General features: G+C 39.4%; 2 protein-coding genes across 3 annotated transcripts; one reads left to right on the forward strand and one right to left on the reverse strand.

Annotated features, from left to right (window-relative positions):
* The first annotated feature begins 37 nt into the window (after nt 1-37).
* On the forward strand, nt 38-9,626 carry LOC133517259 (TBC1 domain family member 19). The gene is made up of 11 exons (XM_061850486.1): nt 38-387; nt 470-604; nt 690-864; nt 1,048-1,135; nt 1,925-1,985; nt 2,867-3,100; nt 4,292-4,429; nt 6,085-6,253; nt 7,093-7,202; nt 8,168-8,259; nt 8,467-9,626. Exons 1-11 carry the CDS (start codon nt 286-288, stop codon nt 8,720-8,722), a joined length of 1,560 nt encoding a protein of 519 aa, XP_061706470.1. The 5' UTR covers nt 38-285; the 3' UTR covers nt 8,723-9,626.
* On the reverse strand, nt 9,612-20,293 carry LOC133517257 (alkylated DNA repair protein alkB homolog 8). 2 transcript variants are annotated; one of them, XM_061850483.1, is made up of 8 exons: nt 20,090-20,293; nt 19,776-20,010; nt 19,353-19,667; nt 18,633-18,792; nt 15,039-15,270; nt 14,583-14,738; nt 13,509-13,676; nt 9,612-10,017 (listed from the first exon to the last, which is right to left on the reverse strand). In XM_061850483.1, exons 1-8 carry the CDS (start codon nt 20,186-20,188, stop codon nt 9,628-9,630), a joined length of 1,755 nt encoding a protein of 584 aa, XP_061706467.1. In that variant the 5' UTR covers nt 20,189-20,293; the 3' UTR covers nt 9,612-9,627. The 2 variants fall into 2 exon arrangements, with proteins under 2 accessions (XP_061706467.1, XP_061706468.1); XM_061850484.1 differs by having other exon boundaries at nt 20,086-20,218.
* Between the last annotated feature and the right edge of the window lie 34 nt (nt 20,294-20,327).

Consider the following 20,327-nt stretch of genomic DNA (forward strand, 5'->3'; position numbering starts at 1 on the left):
TTCAAATGTTATTGCAGTTTTTGTATAATTCCGACGTTGCAACGATATTTAAACCGAAATGATAATTTATTTTCTATTATTATTTTTATCATTTTCATTAGAATAGATGATTATACGGTGTTTCATACAATACGATTTCTGCTAAGTATATCCTATATGTTTATTACTCACCATAGCAACGGCATCTCTCTTCGTATGAAATATGTTTTTTTATAAAAAAATAAACAGTGTGTTTGTTGCTTTATTTAACAAAATTATATACAAAACATTGAGTTATTAGTCGAAATGGAAGAATTAAAAGATGAAGCCATTCATCACACAGCACTTAAGTTAGCAGAAGAGATAAAAAACTTATCAATATACAAATCATTTTACAGTGACGTTCAGGCAAGTATTTATATTGTGTATAAATTATATAATACAGAATAATGTAATATGCTTTCTAAGTAATATAATTTTCTTACTAAAGAAATTGGTATCTTCGACAAATGTTAAAAAGGAAGACTTCAAACAAACCTTACAACAAGCCATGAAAGAAAAAGGATTAGATACAAAGTTAAGAAACACAGTGTACCATTGGGTGAGAACTCAGACCAAGCAAAACGTAAGTTCCAATTTCTACCCACATTCTCCATTGATAAATATAAACAAATATTACCAGATTAAAAAACAACAGTTATTATTTTCAGAAATTGGATCCTTTAACGTCCTTACAAAAAGCCAGTGCTCAGTGGGAGAAAAGGATTCACAAATCGCTAAATTCAATGTGTTCTGACTTAGAGACCTCTTTAGCAAAAATAAGGCCTCAAAGTGAACAAGATGAACTCTTGGACAAATGGAATGAACTTAGCACTTACACCTTAGGTGTTTACCTAGTATTATATTGTAGATATTACATCTCATTTATTCGTAATTACCAATCAACACAATTTACTATGTTACAAGCATACAATGGCTTAATTTGCATGGTTAATGACGTTTTCATAAAATCTGACCGTTTTAGGCAAATTCAGTTGAATAAGTCTAGATTAATTATTTTTATTTCAGATTTATCAAAGTACAGACCAGTTTACGCACCAAAGGACTTTCTAGAAGTATTACTAACATTGTCCGGTTATGTTCCTTTTACGAAAGAGTAAGTTTTAATAATATAAAATAACACCTACTAAGGCTGCGTTTTCACCAGAGATATGAGTGAGAATGCGAAGCGCTGGTGGCCTAGCGGTATTAAGAGCGTGTGACTTTCAATCCGGAGGTCACAGGTTCAAACCTCGGCTCGTACCAGTGAGTTTTTCGGAACTTATGTACGAAATATCGTTTGATATTTACCAGGCGCTTTTCGGTGAAGGAAAATATCGTGAGGAAACCGGACTAATCCCAATAAGGCCTAGTTTGCCCTCTGGGTTGGAAGGTCACATGGCAGTCGCTTTCGTAAAACTAGTGTCTACGCCAATTCTGGGGATTAGTTGTCAAGCGGACCCCAGGCTCCCATGAGCTGTGGCAAAATGCCGGGGCAACGCGAGGAAGATGATGATATGAGTGAGAATGAGAAGCGAGAGATGAGTTTTTAAGAACCAATAGAATCACTGCACGCTGTGCGAGGAAATCAAATGAAGTAGTTTTATTGGTTCTTAACGAACATCCCTCGCTACGCATCTTTGCATATCTCTGGTAGAAACTCAAGCTAACTCCCTCTTTTTGGGTTTATAATACTAGCATAAGAAAAAGACAATATGACGATTTTCTCTGCCTATGCTCCACTGATAAGTACCTAACTCTTGCCGAACTACAGAACTAAGTATAGTTCAGTTAGTCAATTCTGTACATTTTCTTTAGACGAACCTTGTGACATCGAGGTTACCATAAAAATGTTATGTTTACGTATAAACTGTTTTATATAAATATTTAATGTTTTTTTTTTCAGAGATGAACCTAAATGGGAATTCGCGCATTTACCTCTCCAAGTGAAGACGTTGGATGAATTGGTAGTTGTAATTAATGAAACTATTTTTTTGCTTATTTGGCGCAGTCGCGTATCGGCACAAAACATTAGAAATTACCACAACTACATGAATTTTGAGAATAAAAAAAATCTATTTTAGGACATTATTACACAAATTGACTCAGTCCCACAGTAAGCTCAATAAGGATTGTGTTGAGGGTACTTAGACAACGATATATATATAATATATAAATACTTAAATACATAGAAAACACCCATGACTCAGGAACTGCCTACAATTTACTTAGAAACAGGAATATGCACTGACAGATCAAAAAGGTTGTGTAATAGTGACTTAGGCTAGTAGCTATGTCTGTATCTTTAGGTAGTTAAATAAATGTAAACAATGTGTTTTTACATTTTCGGGTACTTGAAACATTTAACAGTTAACCAACCAAATAGAAAACTGCCTGGATCTGTTTCTCATCGTTCTGGCTTTAACCTATTTTATTTAATCGTGTAATGTTTTCAGCTACCCTCAAATGGCTAAATATTCGATCTCGTAAAACGTCTCGTAAATATTCGGTCTTTTACTAAGGCGAAGTAATAGCAAATATTACAAAACTAAATTCCTATTGATTAACCAAATCATCCCGATATATTCCTATTTACAGAATAGCACGAATACAGCAGTCCCGTTGTTACGTTGAGTAAGTAATAATTGTAGTAAAACTTCTGTAAGTTTTGTCACATCGATTTAAATTAATTGTTTTGAAGAAATGTCTTACACAATAAAATACTTAATTATGGTTTGTTTACATTCTTTTAAATACCTAAAGATACAGACTATAGTAATTTGAACCCATGCAAATTTTAGAGATATTGAGTGAGGATCTCGTAAGTTTGGCCAACTGATTCTTGCAGAGAAAGGTGTATCCTGAATGGTCGGCCGGTGAGCCGCTGCTCGGCGTGAACCCTTCGATGCCGAGTCAAGTACCGGGTTTCGCGACGCTGGAGGCCGAGCGGGTGGGGCTGGGCGAGCGCGTGGCGGCTCTTGCTTACGCCCCTGTGGTGCAGGAGTACCTCAAGAAGGGCAGTCCGCAGGCACTACGGGCTACGCTGTGGTCGCTGGTGCTCGGATCTGATGTCAGACAACAGGTATAATAAATCCAGTGAAGTCGCTGATGTTTGAGTCCTTTGCCGGAGTTAGTGAAGCTGGGTTTATTGGATGCGATTCGCACGTGGCTCCGATGTGCGAGCGGGATGTAGCTAATAATACGCGCATAGCGTTGTCTCGCTCAAACATGTGCTAACCGCCTTAAGCCGTGATTGAGGTTGGGGGAGCGCGTGCAAGACTCGAAACCGGTTTTAAAAAAAGGTAAATACTTACCGGTTTATTTCAGTTTTCTTCCGAACTTTTATAACAACGCGAATGTTTTAAGAACTTAATTGTAACCTAAAAAAAAAACGGTTTATTCGACGAGCGACGCAACGGCTGGTCGGCCTGGTGGTGTGCCACGTAAACATAGACACCGACATAGGAAGAAAACAGTTTTATTGTTCTAAACCGGTTAATTTGACAAGTACCTACTGTTCTGGGCGTGGCTACCTGTTCATTAAGTCCCTGAGGTGCAGGAGTATTATAGGCACCGTAAAAAGGCAAAGAGCAGCCCGCAGTCGCTAAGGGCTACGATGTGGTTGCTGGTGCTTGGTGCTGATGTCATAGTACAGGTATAACTACAAGACAAATGAAATTTTTGTAGTTTAGAAAAAAACCGGTCAAGTGCGAGTCAAGGGTTCCATATAGAAATTTGTAGAAATTTGTAGGGTTCCATATAGAAATTTGTAGGGTACCTGCCTACAAATTTGTATGGCCTACATCTATATTTTTTATGATTTAATTACAAATGTATAGATTTCTAATTTTTCCCTGTACTTGTAGTATAAGACGATATTACTTGCCAAATTTCATGGTACCCTACAACAGAATGTACCCTATAAATTTTGATTCCCTTGAGAGTGTTGAAACTCGAAATACGTAGGTATTTTGCGGCATAAACGGCTGTATCTTTTGTTTACGTCAATTTAGAAGTTGATTTTTTCACAGGTTCAAGGGACTGTAGACCTGAGTATACGGTTTTAATTTCAACTCAATATCTTCACGCGTTCTGGAGATAAAGGAACTTGACAGACAGACAGACGGATAACAAAATGATCCTATTAAGGGTTCAGTTTTTTCCTTTTATAAAAAAGGAAGGAACCCTTTGAAATGACGAGCCATGTTATAATTAAAAAAAAATCTTATGAGATTTCTTCTATATATCGAAAAAAAAATGTGCTTTATTTCAGCAAATAACGGCGTTCAACCAACTCAAAGCAAGTGTCCTGGAGATAGATCTGATGATTGACAAGCTCATTTTCAAAGATGTGCAGCTCACTGCTTCCAACGACGACCAGTACTTCGTGTTCGAGGACCTCCTTTACCAGGTGACGTTTCAAATGATCTCCTTTTTAGGGTTCCGTAGCCAAATGGCAAAAAACGGAACCCTTATAGATTCGTCATGTCCGTCTGTCTGTCCGATTATGTCACCGCCACTTTTTCCCGAAACTATAAGAGCTATACTGTTCAAACTTGGCAAGTAGATGTATTCTATGAACCGCATTAGGATGTTTACACAAAAATAGAAAAAAAAACAATAAATTTAGGGGGTTCCTCATACTTAGAACTGAAACTCAAAAAATCTTTTTTCATCAAACCCATACGTGTGGGGTATCTATAGATAGGTCTTCAAAAATGATATTTAGGTTCCTAATATCATTTTTTTCTAAACTGAATAGTTTGCGCGAGAGACACTTCCAAAGTGGTAAAATGTGTGTCCAAAGTGGTAAAATGTTGAACAAGATCTAGTAAGTAGATTTTTTTTTAATACGTCATAAATGGTACGGAACCCTTCATGCGCGAGTCCGACTCGCACTTGGCCGCTTTTTCCATTGATGTAACAACTAGGCTTTTTTAACCGAAAACGTTTCAATTAGGCTTCCCTACCCAATGAGTTTCAACTAAACTTCCCTTTATAGGTGACGTTTTTAATTATTAGGCTTTCGTAACAGGTGACGTTTCTACTAGACTTCCCTTTACCGGTGACGTTTCAATTAGGCTTCTTTTTAACGTTGATATTTCAGTTAATTTAAGAAAACCTTGTAAAAAAATACAAAAAATAAACCATCAGAAATCGTTGTACTAGATTGTTATTTAGTTATAAGACTGCTGCGCCCTTGCAGGGTACATATTATGTAATTTTGTGTACTTAATATGATTGCAATAAATGCTTTGTCTTGTCTTGTCTTGTCTTGTCTTGTCTTTGTGTCTATATTATTATGGGATCATGGTTGGTACTTAAATATAGTTATTAGGTACAATAAAATTATATAAGTTGTCTTTAAGTGAAATTTCTGTAATTTCTTAGACAATATAAAAAATTTAAATCCGAATTATAGAAACACATGGCACCCTAAAAAAAGGTATTGGAATATACTTCCAATCTTCTTATAGCATAAGTGAATGCTCTGTCAATGTCTCAAAAAGGGGTCAATATCAATGGCAGCATGGTTCCATTTTTATAGCTTGTCACTATACCCGTCACTTTCGCACTTACATACTTGTTAGAACGTGACAGGCATGGTGACAAATGATAAAGTGCCGACCATCTTAGCCCATCTTAGAGCGTTTTTGTCTCTTCATTTCCTTGGTCATATTTATGCCAAAGTAGTTCGTCATGATGATATTTTTGCTTTGGTATAATTCCCTGACTACTACCAAACCGGAACCACCAACGAATATCATTGAAATGTAGACATACGGTAACAAAAATATCAATGAAGTTGGCTTTGAAACTCAGTGATGTTGAACCATACGTCTAAGCGTTTTTTAACCTCGTGTGGGTGTTAATATAATAAGGTGTTATAAGCTTGACTGCTATGTGTGTGTGTTACACCGTAGCTCTTAAACGGGTAAACCGATTAGGATTCGATCTTTTTAATTAGAAAACAGGTTTTCTAGCGCTGTTTCTTAGACACGTTTTATCAAAATCTGTACATCCATTTCAGTTGGGCAGTTTTTATAGTATTCTGATCTACATTAGGTGATGCTATGTTTCTCGCGCGACTGCGGCGTGCGGTCGGCGCTGGCGGACGCGGGGTGCGCGGGCGCGCCGCTGACGGTGGCCGTGCGCGGCCGCCACGCGCCCGCCGACCGCCTCACCGCCTTCCCGCCGAGCGGCGTCATTCCCTTCCACGGCTTCTCCATGTACGGTTAGTATTGACCCGTAAGTCAACAGACGCGCGCGGCTACAACCCAAATTCAACCATCATGCATTACGAAAAGGTTCAGGCCGCACACGTTCAAAGGGTTAAGCTTGATTTAAGCGCCAATTACATTCACATGCAAACTGCAAACGGGCTCGATGTCGGGCCGAAGAGTAGGTATATTCACCAAATAGCAGCACATCTTTTACAATATTTGACATGTAAATAATACTTTGTCTCTAATTGCCAAAACTGTTCAATGTGTGATATTTTTGCATATGAAATTTTTTTTTACATTTCAAATATTGTTAACGATGTGCTGATATTCCGTGAAACGAAAAACGCGAGAAAATATCGGAAAGTGTGGATGTAATTGGCCCTTTACACGTAGGTCATGCTATGTTCCTCGAGCGACATAGGCCGACCGCTTTCCCGCCAAGAGGCGTCATTCCGTTCCTCGAATTCTTTTGTACGGTGACTCAGTAGACATCTCACATTGGCACCAATATTTTTTGAGTTTAATGCGTGATCTGAATGGCGCCCAAATTTAATTCTCCCAATAAGGATACCGGTGCCGTCAAACCGCTCCTAGTTATACTTATTCACCTCACCCAACTATCAACAGTATCAACTTTGCATTAATTATAAAATGGACTATTTTAAAAAGGCAAGCGATGGCATACCGCGAAAAACGAAAAGTCTGCCTCCCTATCGCAGCAATATGGGAGAGCGTTAGAGTGGCAGATAACGAAATTTCGATTTTCAAATTCGCCCTCTTGTCGAACCGCATTCCCCTCTCGTCACTACACCTGTGGTCACGTATGAACGAATGATGTGTATTTCAGCGACGCCATTCTGCTACCTGTACGACGATCCGGTGCAGCTGTATTATACGTTCCGGGCCTTCTACATCCGCTACTGGCACCGGCTGCATTACATTTCGACTCATCCACAGGTGAATCCCGTTTATTCTTTACTAGCTTCTGTCCGCGATTTTGTCTTCGGAAATGGTGATGATGATTAACTGTCCTATGTCTTTACCCGGGCCTCAAAGTATCTCCATAGGTACCAAATTTTATCTATATCGGTTCAGTGGTTACGTAGGTAATGGGGTAGCATCTGTATGTTACATTCGCATTTATAATAGTAAGTAGGGATCTTCTTCTCATCCTGTTACTCCCTGCTGGGGTGTAGGGCTCGAACCATTTTCTTCCACTGACTCCGGTCCTGGGCTGCTCGGGTAACCTCCTCCCATCCCATCCCCAATACACCCAACTCTTGCTCCACGGCACGGCGCCAAGTAGATTTAGGGCAACAATGTTTCCGTTTTCCGGGCATCTTCCAGGTTAGGGCCACTTTGAGTAGGGACCGTGCGCGTTGGAGGGTCTGCCATCTTGTGCCTGAATCGGAACCATAAACATGTACATTTACACGTCACGTGTTTTCGTGTGCATAGTAGGTTCTGCCATCTTGTGGGCGACATCACATTTACGCCTCGCGTCAAAAATCTGACGGCTCCTGTGCTGCCTCCTACAGTTCATGCACGCTCCCTATAGGTGGGTGTAATTGGCGCGTTTGGATCTCAGTTACTACGGGTGCTTGTCCGGTTATTCTCCATAAGTGAGCGTTTGTGATCCAGTTATGTTTATTTCAAAGCAGTCTGTTCCTATGCCCCTCCTTCCGTCTGGATGCTAGGCCTTCGGCGATATCAACTCCCCCCCCTCCCCCTGGGGCATCTGGTCCATCGACGACGCTCTTGGTTAGTAATAAAAAAATCCTAGTATTAGTCAGTCTCAGATCAGGCTTATTATTACGGTATACTGCTGTACTTCCGCTTCGATTACCAATAGGCTATATAAAAATTATAATACATTGTGGACTTTATGAAAACAGAATAAGGTTATTTTTTAAACATTTCAGGGTATTGTTTCACTGTGTCTGCTGTATGAAAGGCTTTTGGAAGCAAATGAGCCTCTACTATGGATACATTTTCGAAATATTAACATAAATCCGTAAGTGTTTTATCAAATAAGTTCCATGTATGTTCATTTAAATACACTATTACCTATTGAGCGTATATATTCGTATATTTAATTTATCGCAGTCGTGTATAGATACTGTCTTGGACAACCACGGTCAAGTACTTATAAAAGCGCCCATTCATTACCTCATCATTTTTATCAACTTTTTTTAATGTTTTGATTGTAATCTTGTTTCAGTATAAGGGTGGTCTTTAAATGGCTAATGCGCGCCTTCAGTGGCCACTTGCCACCCGACCAGCTTCTTTTGCTGTGGGATGCCATACTTGGCTACGATTCTCTCGAAATCCTACCACTTTTAGCGCTGGCAATACTGAGCTTCCGAAAGGAGAACATCTTTCAAGTCAATACGCTGCAAAACGTAGACGCGGTACTGGCCGACTTGTCTACGATTTCGGTCATTCCGCTTTTGCAGTTGGCACTCATGAAGCCTTAGCGGCCAGTGTTGTCATATAAATAATATAGTTTTTTTTTAATGTAAAAGCTTTAGCAGACTGTCGTACCGGACCCGCAACCTTGGTCCGGTCAGCTAATCTTTCTCGTTTTCACTCATAGCTGCATGCTTAACGGACGTACGACGAATCATCTTCAACTCGATCGAACAGGCCTCGGACCGTACCAAGGTCGCGGTCCGGTACGCCCGCCTGTGACAGCTTTAAAGCTAGGAGTTTTTTTTTGGTAGTTTAATTGAAGGAAATATGTTATTGAAACTTGTTAATGTTTTGTTATAACTGTATACAGTTACATGTCGGGTTTGTGCAATACTTGATAATGTTTTTTCTAGAAACAACAAGCAATAAACCAGTCATGTTACAGTTTTGAAAGTTGAATGTTTCTTAATATTTCTGTCCGTTTATGGAAGTTATTTCTACATAGAACTTCTAGTTTGGTATACATTTTCACTTTACAGAAGCAGATTACTAGTTACACCTGTGTTTCCTTGGCCAAAATTAAGCCTTTAAATGCCATTTAAAGTATTGCAAAATGAATATATAATAAAATTAAAAATGCATAATTTTGTTAACTAATTCAAGTGAAGCCCAGGTCATAAGGGTGATTGATTGTAAAATTGCAACGGCGCATAATAAATATCTACAGGTTCATATAGTTTGTGTCACCCACGATGACCCGCAGATTAGTCAAATCTAACCTTTAATAACACGATAATAAGAGTCAAGGCACGCGTCTTCGTGAATGACACGATCCATAGCTTCATACCTATGTGTAGTCTCCGAAACTCGTTTACGTATGACGTTTTAAAGGTTAACAGGCATAAGCGACATATCAGTTTTATAACTTTGTAGGCCATGAAATAATTGATTAAATAAGATATATAAACATTTATTTCTTTCTGCATACAACACACCAATTCCCTTCCTCATAGAAGCTTTTCTCAACGATGAAACCCACTTCCTCACACAACCCGTCAAGTTCGTTTTCTTCAAACACGTGATAATATCTTAGAAGGGTGTTTTGTGCGTCGGAAAGTTTGTTATCCTTAACGTTTCTAAGTTTCCAAGGAACTAATAGGTCCTGGTGTTTGAACTGTGTTCTGTTTTGGTGAACGGGGAGGGTTACGCCCTCGACGCTGACGACGGCGTCGTCCGAGGGCTGCTTGGAGCTGTCCAGGTAGTTGGAGCGCGTCTGGTCCTTGGCCCACACGGTGACGAGCGCGCGGCCGCCGCGCCGGAGCACGCGCTGGATGCTGGACACGGCGGCGAGGCGGCGCGGCTGGGAACATTAACAAACTCAATAGGGAATGTAGTGTATAGACCTTTCGAGCGGTACGTCATGGTGACGTCACTGACGGTTACAGTCAGTCGATGTTAGACCGCCGAGTAGCGAGGGCGTCCCACGATTGATGAAGCGTTGCCGAACCGTGGGAAATACATTATATCGTATGATTTACTGAGATAAATACAGTAGATTACAGGGAATATTACGCGAAACTCTGTGTAGGGGGCGTGGACTACCACAATCCATCACAATCTGAAGGTCTACTGCGAAACAAGAAAATCGAAATCTCGTTATCTAATCTCTCTATTACTCTTGCATATTCGAGCGACGAAGAGGTAAATAACTAAATATCGAATTTCGCGTTTCCCGGTAGGCCCTTTGTAAACAAACCGCCTTGATGCATCAATGTCATATTTTATTATCTGTGAAAACTTGTCAAAAAACAGTTTAAGGCAGAGTATGTTATACATATAAGTTACTCTATGGTTTACGAAAGGTGCTAGTGCTGCACTCTGGCGGCAGAACATTGCAGTAATACTCCCTATTAACCTGTTCGATGCCGTATCAAACTGTAAAGCTGTCACTCGGAGGTCACGTCACCGAAGTGTCAAAACTAAAATTGAACTTTATGCATATGCACGTAAGTCTGTTTGTCTGTGGTCTGGCCGACTATATCCATTGGCCACAAAACACAACTTTAATTTTTAACAAAAAAAAGTATGACTATGTTTAAAAATAAACTACGCATTTTTACAATAAATTTTCAGTTCTGACTTTGATTTAGTTAGGGTAATTACCCTAACTATATTTGCACAAAAGCTATTTCAGCCCGGAATTCCGGGGTAGTAGGCCATAAGGGAGAGATGGCCCATCGAAAGAATTCATGGAACCGTTGACTGGGTGTCGATTAGGGATTGCAAACCGGATTGGTTTTCAATCCGGCCGGATCCGGCCGGATTTTGGCCGTAGTCCGGCCGGATCCGGCCGGACCGGATCCGGTTTGGTATAGGGATATAAAAGTTAATTAAATGACATATTTTTCTAGTTTTTTGCGTAATACGTATTCCTAAATCTATAATTTGAAGTTAATAAATAACTTCTTAACAATAAAATAGAACTTGGTAGTAAAAAGTGTCACAATGTCAATATCACTTTAAAAACAAAAAAAAAATTATCGGTAATTTATTATATTTAACCATTCAAAAGTGCTCAAATTTTCGTTTACAATTATAAATTTGCCTAGTTTCCAAAGCCTGATGATGGGATGTGGGGTGGGAATTGGAGCTCCTTGAAAGGACAAGTTTTCGTAGCTGTTCTTTGATTTAATTCTTTGTAGAGTCTGTTCGGAAAGAGAAGAGTCGTGGAATGTATTGGGCCCCATACATTCCACGACTCTTCTCTTTCCTCACAAACTCTAACGTTGACATCCATTCTAGCATAGAGAAATAAGAAGAAGATTGCTCACTCCATACATCAGTTTTGGTACCAAAACGCTTATTATTTTCGTAGTCGACATCTAGGATCGAGTAGCGGAACTCTCAGTACTGCTACTCGACAATAGATATCGCGGCAAACAAAAAGTCTAATGCTCAGCGATTTTCCGCTAATAGAGTAACCGGAACTCTATTTTCAACGCTTACGCTTACTATTATTTATTACTTTTAACGAAGATATTTTACTTTTAACCAATTATGATATTAAATGCACTCTAGTATTATCTTGCTCTAATTTATTTGTCCGAAAAAGTAGTAGACTGTATGACTTAAAAAAAAAATTGTACTTTTTTTAATTTATGGAAAAGTATATTGGTCAAATTATAAGGAACAACACACGACACGACGATCTCATGCGAAAAATAATAGAATGTAGGATTGAAAACCATCGCGGAAAGGGAAAGTTACATAGATCAAATAAAGAATTGGCTAGACGTAGAGTAGCATGTACCAGGAGATGAAGGAAATTGCATAAGATTGGATGAAATTGTAAAGACAAAAGATTCTCTCTTAAATTTGAATAGAAAAGAATCTATATTTTATCATATATATACATATATCGGAGAAAACTAAAGATTATCAATATTATCATATATTCTTCATTCACACATATTGATGAGCCCAACTGTAGTCGGTTAATCTCCTATCACAACATTATGACACGACATGAACCTTCTCTTTAGCATAAATTACAAATGCCTTCCATGGCTTCTCCATCCTTTAATTTTTCCTTCTATTACAGTATTTATGTAATCGTCATATCGTGCCACCAACATGCAAGAAGAAGAAATCCTCTTCTGTTCCCAGTCATCGTCATAATAAATATATTTTTATCTTACTAAATACGATGGCAAGCGGCCGGACGGCATGACTCTGGTTCCTTGGAAGCTGGGACGGCCTTTAGTTTGGGACGCCATATGTGTGGATACCCTTGCGCCGTCCCACCTCCCAGGGACCTCGACCAAGGCCGGAACGGCCGCCGAAGCAGCCGAGGGTCTCAAACGGCGCAAATATGCATCCATTGATTCCGGTTGTATGTTTGAGCCGTTTGGGGTGGAGACCCTCGGACCCTGGGGACCCGGAGCCCATTGTATTTTCAGAGAGCTGGCGAAGCGTCTCATTGATGCTACGGGTGACCAGAGGGCTGGTTCTTTCCTTGCCCAGCGAATTGGCATCGCCATACAGCGCGGTAATGCCACCAGCCTTCTGGGCACCCTACCATCGGGCGACGAGCTAGCCCCCATTTTTTATTTGTAAATATATGTATTTAGATATGTTTCTTTACTTTAGTTATATTCTTTTTTATATCTACTTCCTTTTGCTGAATAAATGATTAAGACCATTCTTACTCAATTTAAACTTTTTCATTCGTTTTTTGTTCTGTTCAACTTCATACCTCGTATCCGTTGCCTTTTCCTCGTCTGAAACGCACAGCGCGTGCTGTATTTAGGCTTTTTTTTATTATACCGGATCCGGTCCGGATCCGGTGATTTTTACCGGATCCGGTAGTGCCTGAAAAGTGCCGGATCCGGCCGGATTACCGGATCCGCCGGACCGGATTGCAATCCCTAGTGTCGATACTTACTGTTCAGTTAACTTCGCGTTGTTCATGGATGCTAAGCTACGATCAAAAATTTTACAAAAATAAACCATAAGTAGGTAAAATCATTGTTATGGCCATCACACCCTGATACCTTCGGGAAAGATGGCCAACTGTATGTAAAAATAACTGTAGGTATAGTGCGTCTCGCTCTCACCTTACTACTAAAGTGGTACACCATGGCGACGCGTATGGTGTTATGTACATTACATCTCAGGACACTTTCTAATGAGAAACAAAGAAAGATAATAGATACGGTCCGCGTCCGCAGAAAGTGTCTGGAAAAAGGATAGGTGTCACAGAGGTGCTGATCATAGGTCCAGTCGTAAGCAAGCGTTCTGGTTCGTCATCCTGCTCTGTCTCTAGCGTTGTATAATGCGTCTCGTTCTCACCTTACTGCTGAAGTGGTGCACGACTGCGATGCATATAGCCGCGTCGGCGCATGCGTCCCGCAGGGGTGCCGAACATAGGTCCAGTCGTACACAGTCGTTCGGTTTCGTAGTATTACTCAATCGTTGGTGGCATTCAGATAGAAGCCCGCTACTGCGCTCGCCTGCTATCTAAAAAACAATACAAAAACCAGTTCTAATGGGTCTTACTTTGATTTTGGTCTTGTCTGACGTGTAACCTTATTTATAACTATTGTAAATCGATAGCGTACGTAGTTCTTGATGAACAGAGTCGAACCATACGAGTCCCTTTTTACTTTTGTAGTACGGAACACTAAAGAGTTAGGTTAGGTATTATGAACTAAGACGGACTGCTTCTCCATACAAACGTAATCCCCATTTCCCTGCATGGATGTTGATTTTATGGAAAATATTTTTACACAATTTGTATATTAATCATATATTGAGTGAAATGTGTGAAGTCCAAGACACATAGCTATGCCCTTTGTTTGACTTTTTTATTTTTTAAATTATTGTAAGAGCCAAGATTGGAAGCTTGGGCGCCAGCCGTGTAAGGGCTCTAAGTGGCCCATTCTTGCCATAGCCGCTGTCCAGGTCCAGAACAACCGAGTCTTGCACTACCTGAACACCTGGACCACCTGCATACATGTAGGATGTCCAGGCGCGGATACAAGGGGGGGGCCATAGGGGCAATGGCCCCCCCCTAAAACCCTGGCTCTCACATTACTAAATTGAGTAAATTTTTTTTTACCTTATTTTCTGTGCAAAAATATATGATTTTCTCAAAATGGCCCCCCCCTAAGCCAAATCTTGTATCCGCGCCTGAGGATGTCGTCCCTCGGCACCACGTTCTTGCCATAGCCGCTGTCCAGGTCCAGAACAACCGAGTCCTGCACTACCTGAACACCTGGACCACCTGTACGATACCCTTCTTACCTGTACGATATCGTCCCTTAGCAGTACGTTTTTGCCGCTGCCCAGGTCCAGAACTACGGAGCTCGCATTCCTAGCATGGGCACCTAGGCCAGCTAACTGCTGGAAAACCTGCATAGCTACCTGTAGGATGTCGTCCCTCAGCAGTATGTTCTTGCCGTTGCCGCTGCCCAGGTCCAGAACTACGGAGCCCTGCGGCACTCCTAGCATGAACTCTACCACTTTAGGCCAGGGCTTGTGGCGAGTGGTGCTGAAGTGGCCCGCTATCTGCTCGTACACCTGGACAGATCGAAGGGTGTATATTATAATAGCCAATAGCTGGCCTGAGCATTAATATAATATGTAGCCAGCAAATGCTATTTCAGCTGACTTAAATAATGATTGTAAATAATAGTACAATAACAAAAAATATCGTGATAAGACGGGTCCACACAGAGCGAGTATACGCGCGAGGCAATCTCCTCACGCACAAACCAGCCAGTGTAGACGTGCCTCGGCTGAGGCGGCGCGCTCAGGCGAGGAAAACGTGCGCGCCTATATTTAATCTCTTCGCTGTTCAAATCCTAAACTCTAACTTACTTGATGTACATGAATCTCCTCCAGTCTACTAGCCACGGCATCTATCTCTGTCCCACTCCTGCTGTCGCACAGCGTGGGATACGAACAGGCGCAAACGCCGCTTCTTGTCCAACGGAAGGTGAGCGAGACGCGCACGCGGCGAGGCCGAGAGTCCGCCGTCACGACACATGCCGGCTCTGTGCGGATCACGGGGTCCCATGTGCGGGGTTGGATGCCGTGCTGCCAGTCGTATCTTTAATAAAAACAACACTAATTGTTTGAATTTATCCAGTGAATAATTTTTAATTAAAAAAAAAACCGCCTTCAAAAAATATCCAATAAAGAAAATAGTAACTATATACACAGTAAGATAAAACACTAAAAAGTTAGAAATAATAAAGTTTTTTCTGTATTATAAATCCAAAGTTCGTTAAAGAACCCCTTTACAAAATATATTATTTACTTACAAATCAATAATAATAAACAATATTTGGAGTCGGTGCCAGCAACGATATAAAAATAACTAGTGATACAACTTAAATGTCGTTTTCAATTCAATAACTTAGAAATTAGTAGATAATGTAGATATGTTTACAAAATCTTAATCCCATTATTTAACGAACTTTGGATTTATAATACAGAAAAAACTTTATTATTTCTAACTTTTTAGTGTTTTATCTTACTGTGTATATAGTTACTATTTTCTTTATTGGATATTTTTTGAAGGCGGTTTTTTTTTTAATTAAAAATTATTTATTTTTTGCTTTTTAGTGATGTAAATATATATATATATATATATATATATATATATATATAGCCATCATGATGTGGTGTGCACCATTTGCAATAAAATGATATATCCTCAGCAGCGTACGAGACTAGTAACTACAAATTTAGACAATTTACTTCCTGCTGTTTTAATCGCTTTAGGTAATATCGTGACCTGTACTCGTTGTTCAAATCATATTAAAAAACGAAAAATTCCTGCTCAGGCAAACTGGAACAAAATGACCGTTTCAGATATTCCTGACTTATATTGTTTAACTTAGTTTTAATTTTAGACACTTGGAGACCTTATACATCTCTAAATTTTTACTTTTATTTTGTGTTTAATTTGATTGTGTATACCTATATTTTTAATAATTCTGACACTTAGAGACCTTTACATCTCATAGTACAGGGGTTCCCAATCTTTTTCAACATGCGGCGCAGTTGCAAGTTTAGTATTTTGCAACGGCGCCCTTGTAAATTTAAAATCACGGTCGAAAAAGAGTGACACGACGCTATATTATTTACCGATGCGAGCGCTCAAATAGGTACCCGCGAATATTTGTGGTTTCGGATAATGATAGAACTCACGGCGCCCCTCTTTACTTTCTACGGCGCACCAGGGCGCCGCGGCGCACACTTTGGGAACCCCTGTCATAGTACATTTAAGTTAATTTAAGCTAGTAATTTTGTGTAGCTATTGCGTCTTTTATCTGACATACAAGCACAAAATGTTGTGTCTCACAGCTACATGTTATTACTATTTTATTTCTTCCTATTTCTTTTTGATAGCGAGTCGGGTGTGTTGGGAACGCAAGATACCTAACACTCCTCCTCGCTTCGCTCGTCGTCGTACCTAACGGTGACTCTGGGACTGTATTTATTTTTTGATAGCGAGTCGGGTGTGTTGGGAACGCAAGATACCTAACACTCCTCCTCGCTTCGCTCGTCGTCGCACCTAACGGTGAGTCTGGGGCTGCATTTCTTTTTTGATAGCGAGTCGGGTGTGTTGGGGACGCAATATACCTAACACTCCTCCTCGCTACGCTCGTCGTCGTACCTAACGGTGACTCTGGGACTGTATTTCCTTTTTGATAGCGAGTCGGTTGTGTTGGGGACGCAAGATACCTAACAATCCTATTATGCCTACTTAGCAGAAAATAATTATGCAATGTAATAGTACGCTATAGGAATATTATGGTATCTAAAATGATTATTTATTTATTTTGACACCTGTAGAGACTTTACACCTCCAAATTTTATTAGTATTAGTACTCTAACATTGGGGACCTTTTACATCTCCAGATTTAATGTGTTTTTAACCATAGAGACTATACATCTCTATTGTATTGTATTAATTATTTATTTTAAGATTATTATAATGTAATGTTTACCCAGGTATTGGCTGTTGTATTTATAAATGTTGTTATGTATTTTTCATGTCACTATATGATGTTATTATAAATGTTGTATTGACTTGTAAAAGAGCCCTTGAGGCCTACTTGCAGAATAAATTTTTGAATTTTCATGCTAAACCAAAGTCGACCAAAGTAATGTTCTACGAAACAATGTTCTGCAAAATGTGTCGTATGCGTGGTATTAATAATTCCAACTATACCTTTATGCAAAATTACCATTCGACCGAAAGTGTCTCTGCGAAACATGTTATGCCAAGTGTGTTTCTGACCAATATTGTTCTGCCCCATGAGGGTAACCCTTATTGTTGATGCGCTTGTTTTTGTTTGTATGTAAATTCCATGTTGACGTGTAAAAGTGCCCTTGTGGCCTAATTGCTGAATAAATGTTGAAGTTGAAGAAGTTGAATGTTACCTATTATTTTATGCTGGGCTGTAATAGTACATAAACTACAGGGTATAACCCTCGATAAAGCTGTTATAGATTTAGGAAAAAAGAATTTTGCTAAGGGACAAGTATATGTAGCAGAGTAAAAACTGGAAGGAATAGCTCTATCTGATTTAGAACCCACTAAACTGTTAACTAAACCCCACGATGAACGGGCATTAGCAGAAATGCAACGGTTGAGATATCTCATTACTGACTAAAGGTAGACAGGTACCTATTCATTAGGCCAAGAAAGCGGTTTGCTAGTATTGACAAGGTTTCCCGTGTATTCATCATCATTAAAGTAAACGTATTGTTGCAACAACGGAAGCTATCTACCCCCTATCTCTTTACCGTTAAGGAATTGTATCTTCCATCATCAGCTCTGCAACGAGATGATGACTACCAGGCGCAAATACCTAAATAGCTTTACGAAGTATATGAAAAACGTTAAAATTGCCTATAAAATTTTAAGAATACCACTAGTTCCTCAAGGATACCATCATCAGATCCTGACCTAATGACTATGGGACCACCTGGGAAGTATACCCTATCAAACAAAAAAAGAATTTTGCAAATCGGTCCAGGCGTCTTTGAGTAATCGGTGAACATACATAAAAAAAAATAAAAAAAAAATATTCCGACGAATTGAGAACCTCCTCCTTTTTTGAAGTCGGTTAAAAATAAATAGATAGGTACAGCCGGTACGAATGAGACTACCGTCACTTGAATTTTAAATTAACTTATAAGAGCTGGGTGTTAAAATTCGCATATAAAATCCGCGCAGCTTTCATGAATCAACCTATTTCCGGCCGGAATTCTTTTTTAACCCATAGGTGAACCATTTGACATTCCTTTTTTGAAGTTGAATTCTGACGGCAAGTATGTTGCCGCTAGCCGCGCTTTAAGGGTCAAGTCATTAGGTATCTGGAATATAAATAGAGAGAGTATTTCCACCACAATTTCGGCCATCATAAATTTAGGATTATTTTAAAAACATCCAACCTTGCCTCACCCTGCATAATGAGCAAGGAGCGTGCCGGCACTACGACTGGCACATATTTGCCGGAGTGGTGTTTCCAGTCCATTACCACGGAGGAGCCAAGCGACACGGACAGAATTGTGTCTCCGAATGGACTGTGCTTGTCCACGTGAGATGGAATGCCTGGAAGTATTAGAATTTGTTTCAATTGAGAAATGGAAAAAAGGTAGAGGAAATATATATTTCACATGATTTTGAACTTTGTTTCCATGTGATAGGGTCCAATTTCGCATATTTTCTGACATGCTTATGCCTTATAAAGGGTTAACCAAATTAACATGTTCACTGTGTAGACATGTACAGGGTTGAATGGACCCCACACATACCATAGTGAACATATTAATAATGCCAACTATATAAATCTTAATGGTGTTATTAATTTGTCTTTATCTATCATTTTGACTTATGTATTTGTAAGAAAGGACACAGTTAACATGGAACAGACAGGTTACTAACAAACGGAATTGGAATAAGATGGGGGGAGTTCTTTGCCCAACAATGGGATTTTATGTAATACATACTAGGCAAAATAAATAAATAAGGGATAAAACATAATTTAACTAAATAAGGCCTGTAAAGTTTTATGAATAAGGGAGTATATTTTTATGAGAAAATATCTGATCTTAGTTTTAAAATACAGTCAACTCAATCTATCATTAATTCATTTCATGTTATGAAAGTACCTTGCCCAGGTTCATATTTGTTGACAGTCAGCTGATCAGGCACTCCAACATCTATCCCTTGTTCCCTCAACCGTTGCCACAACAAATCACATTCCTTTGGTATTGTCTGTATCAGTGGAGCTGACAAGTCCACATCATTGCTGCCATATCGGAAATCATATCCGTAGTGAGCCACTTGTCGGTTCTTCAAGTTACTGGACTCTTCAAACTTAAAGAGCTTTAGAAATAAGTCCTCTTCTGCTGGAGTGATGAAGTCATTGAGTATTAGCAGGCCCGTGGGAAGGTCGTGTTCGCAAATGACTTCAAGGTTTGGTGCTAAAATAATTGGGATCATATATTTAATGTGTTTAATATGTATGAAGGTTGAATCACATTTTGATTCGTAGAATCAAACTTCTAAGTGTGAAGTGAAAATGACCTTACCATTTTCAACAAAGTTCATGTAAACCAGAGTTCCACGGAGTTTAATTTTCCCATTACATTCCTTGTAGAATAACGCAGCATCATCGTCACTATTAAAAACTAAAAACGAATGTGTTTCACCCTTTTCAGCTATCAACTTAGGTAGGACTAAGTTTGGTAAAGTTTTTATTATAAGATCGTGAACATCTTCTTTTATTAAACCAGTAGCTTTACCCACGTTGCAAAGAACAACATTCTGAAAAACATACAAATTATACTTAAAATATTTATAACTATAAAAGTAAAATAAACCTGTGTTTGAATAACATACATACGCGATTCGGTTTCTCTATACAAATAATTCCCTTAGAACTTTTAAGACGCGCGGCAAATCTTTTCTGCTTTCGATAAGTCTTCTTTTCTTCTTCTAGCATATTTGGTTAACTTTTTCGTAATGATTTTGGTAAAAAAATATTAGTTATGAACATGAACATAGATTGAAACCTGCACTGCACATGCACAATGACAACAATGTGACACCTGACAGCTTGGTTGGATCGAGTCAATCGAATT

The sequence above is a fragment of the Cydia pomonella genome, chromosome 4 (assembly GCF_033807575.1).
Source record: "Cydia pomonella isolate Wapato2018A chromosome 4, ilCydPomo1, whole genome shotgun sequence".
In the NCBI taxonomy this organism is placed as follows: domain Eukaryota; kingdom Metazoa; phylum Arthropoda; class Insecta; order Lepidoptera; family Tortricidae; genus Cydia; species Cydia pomonella.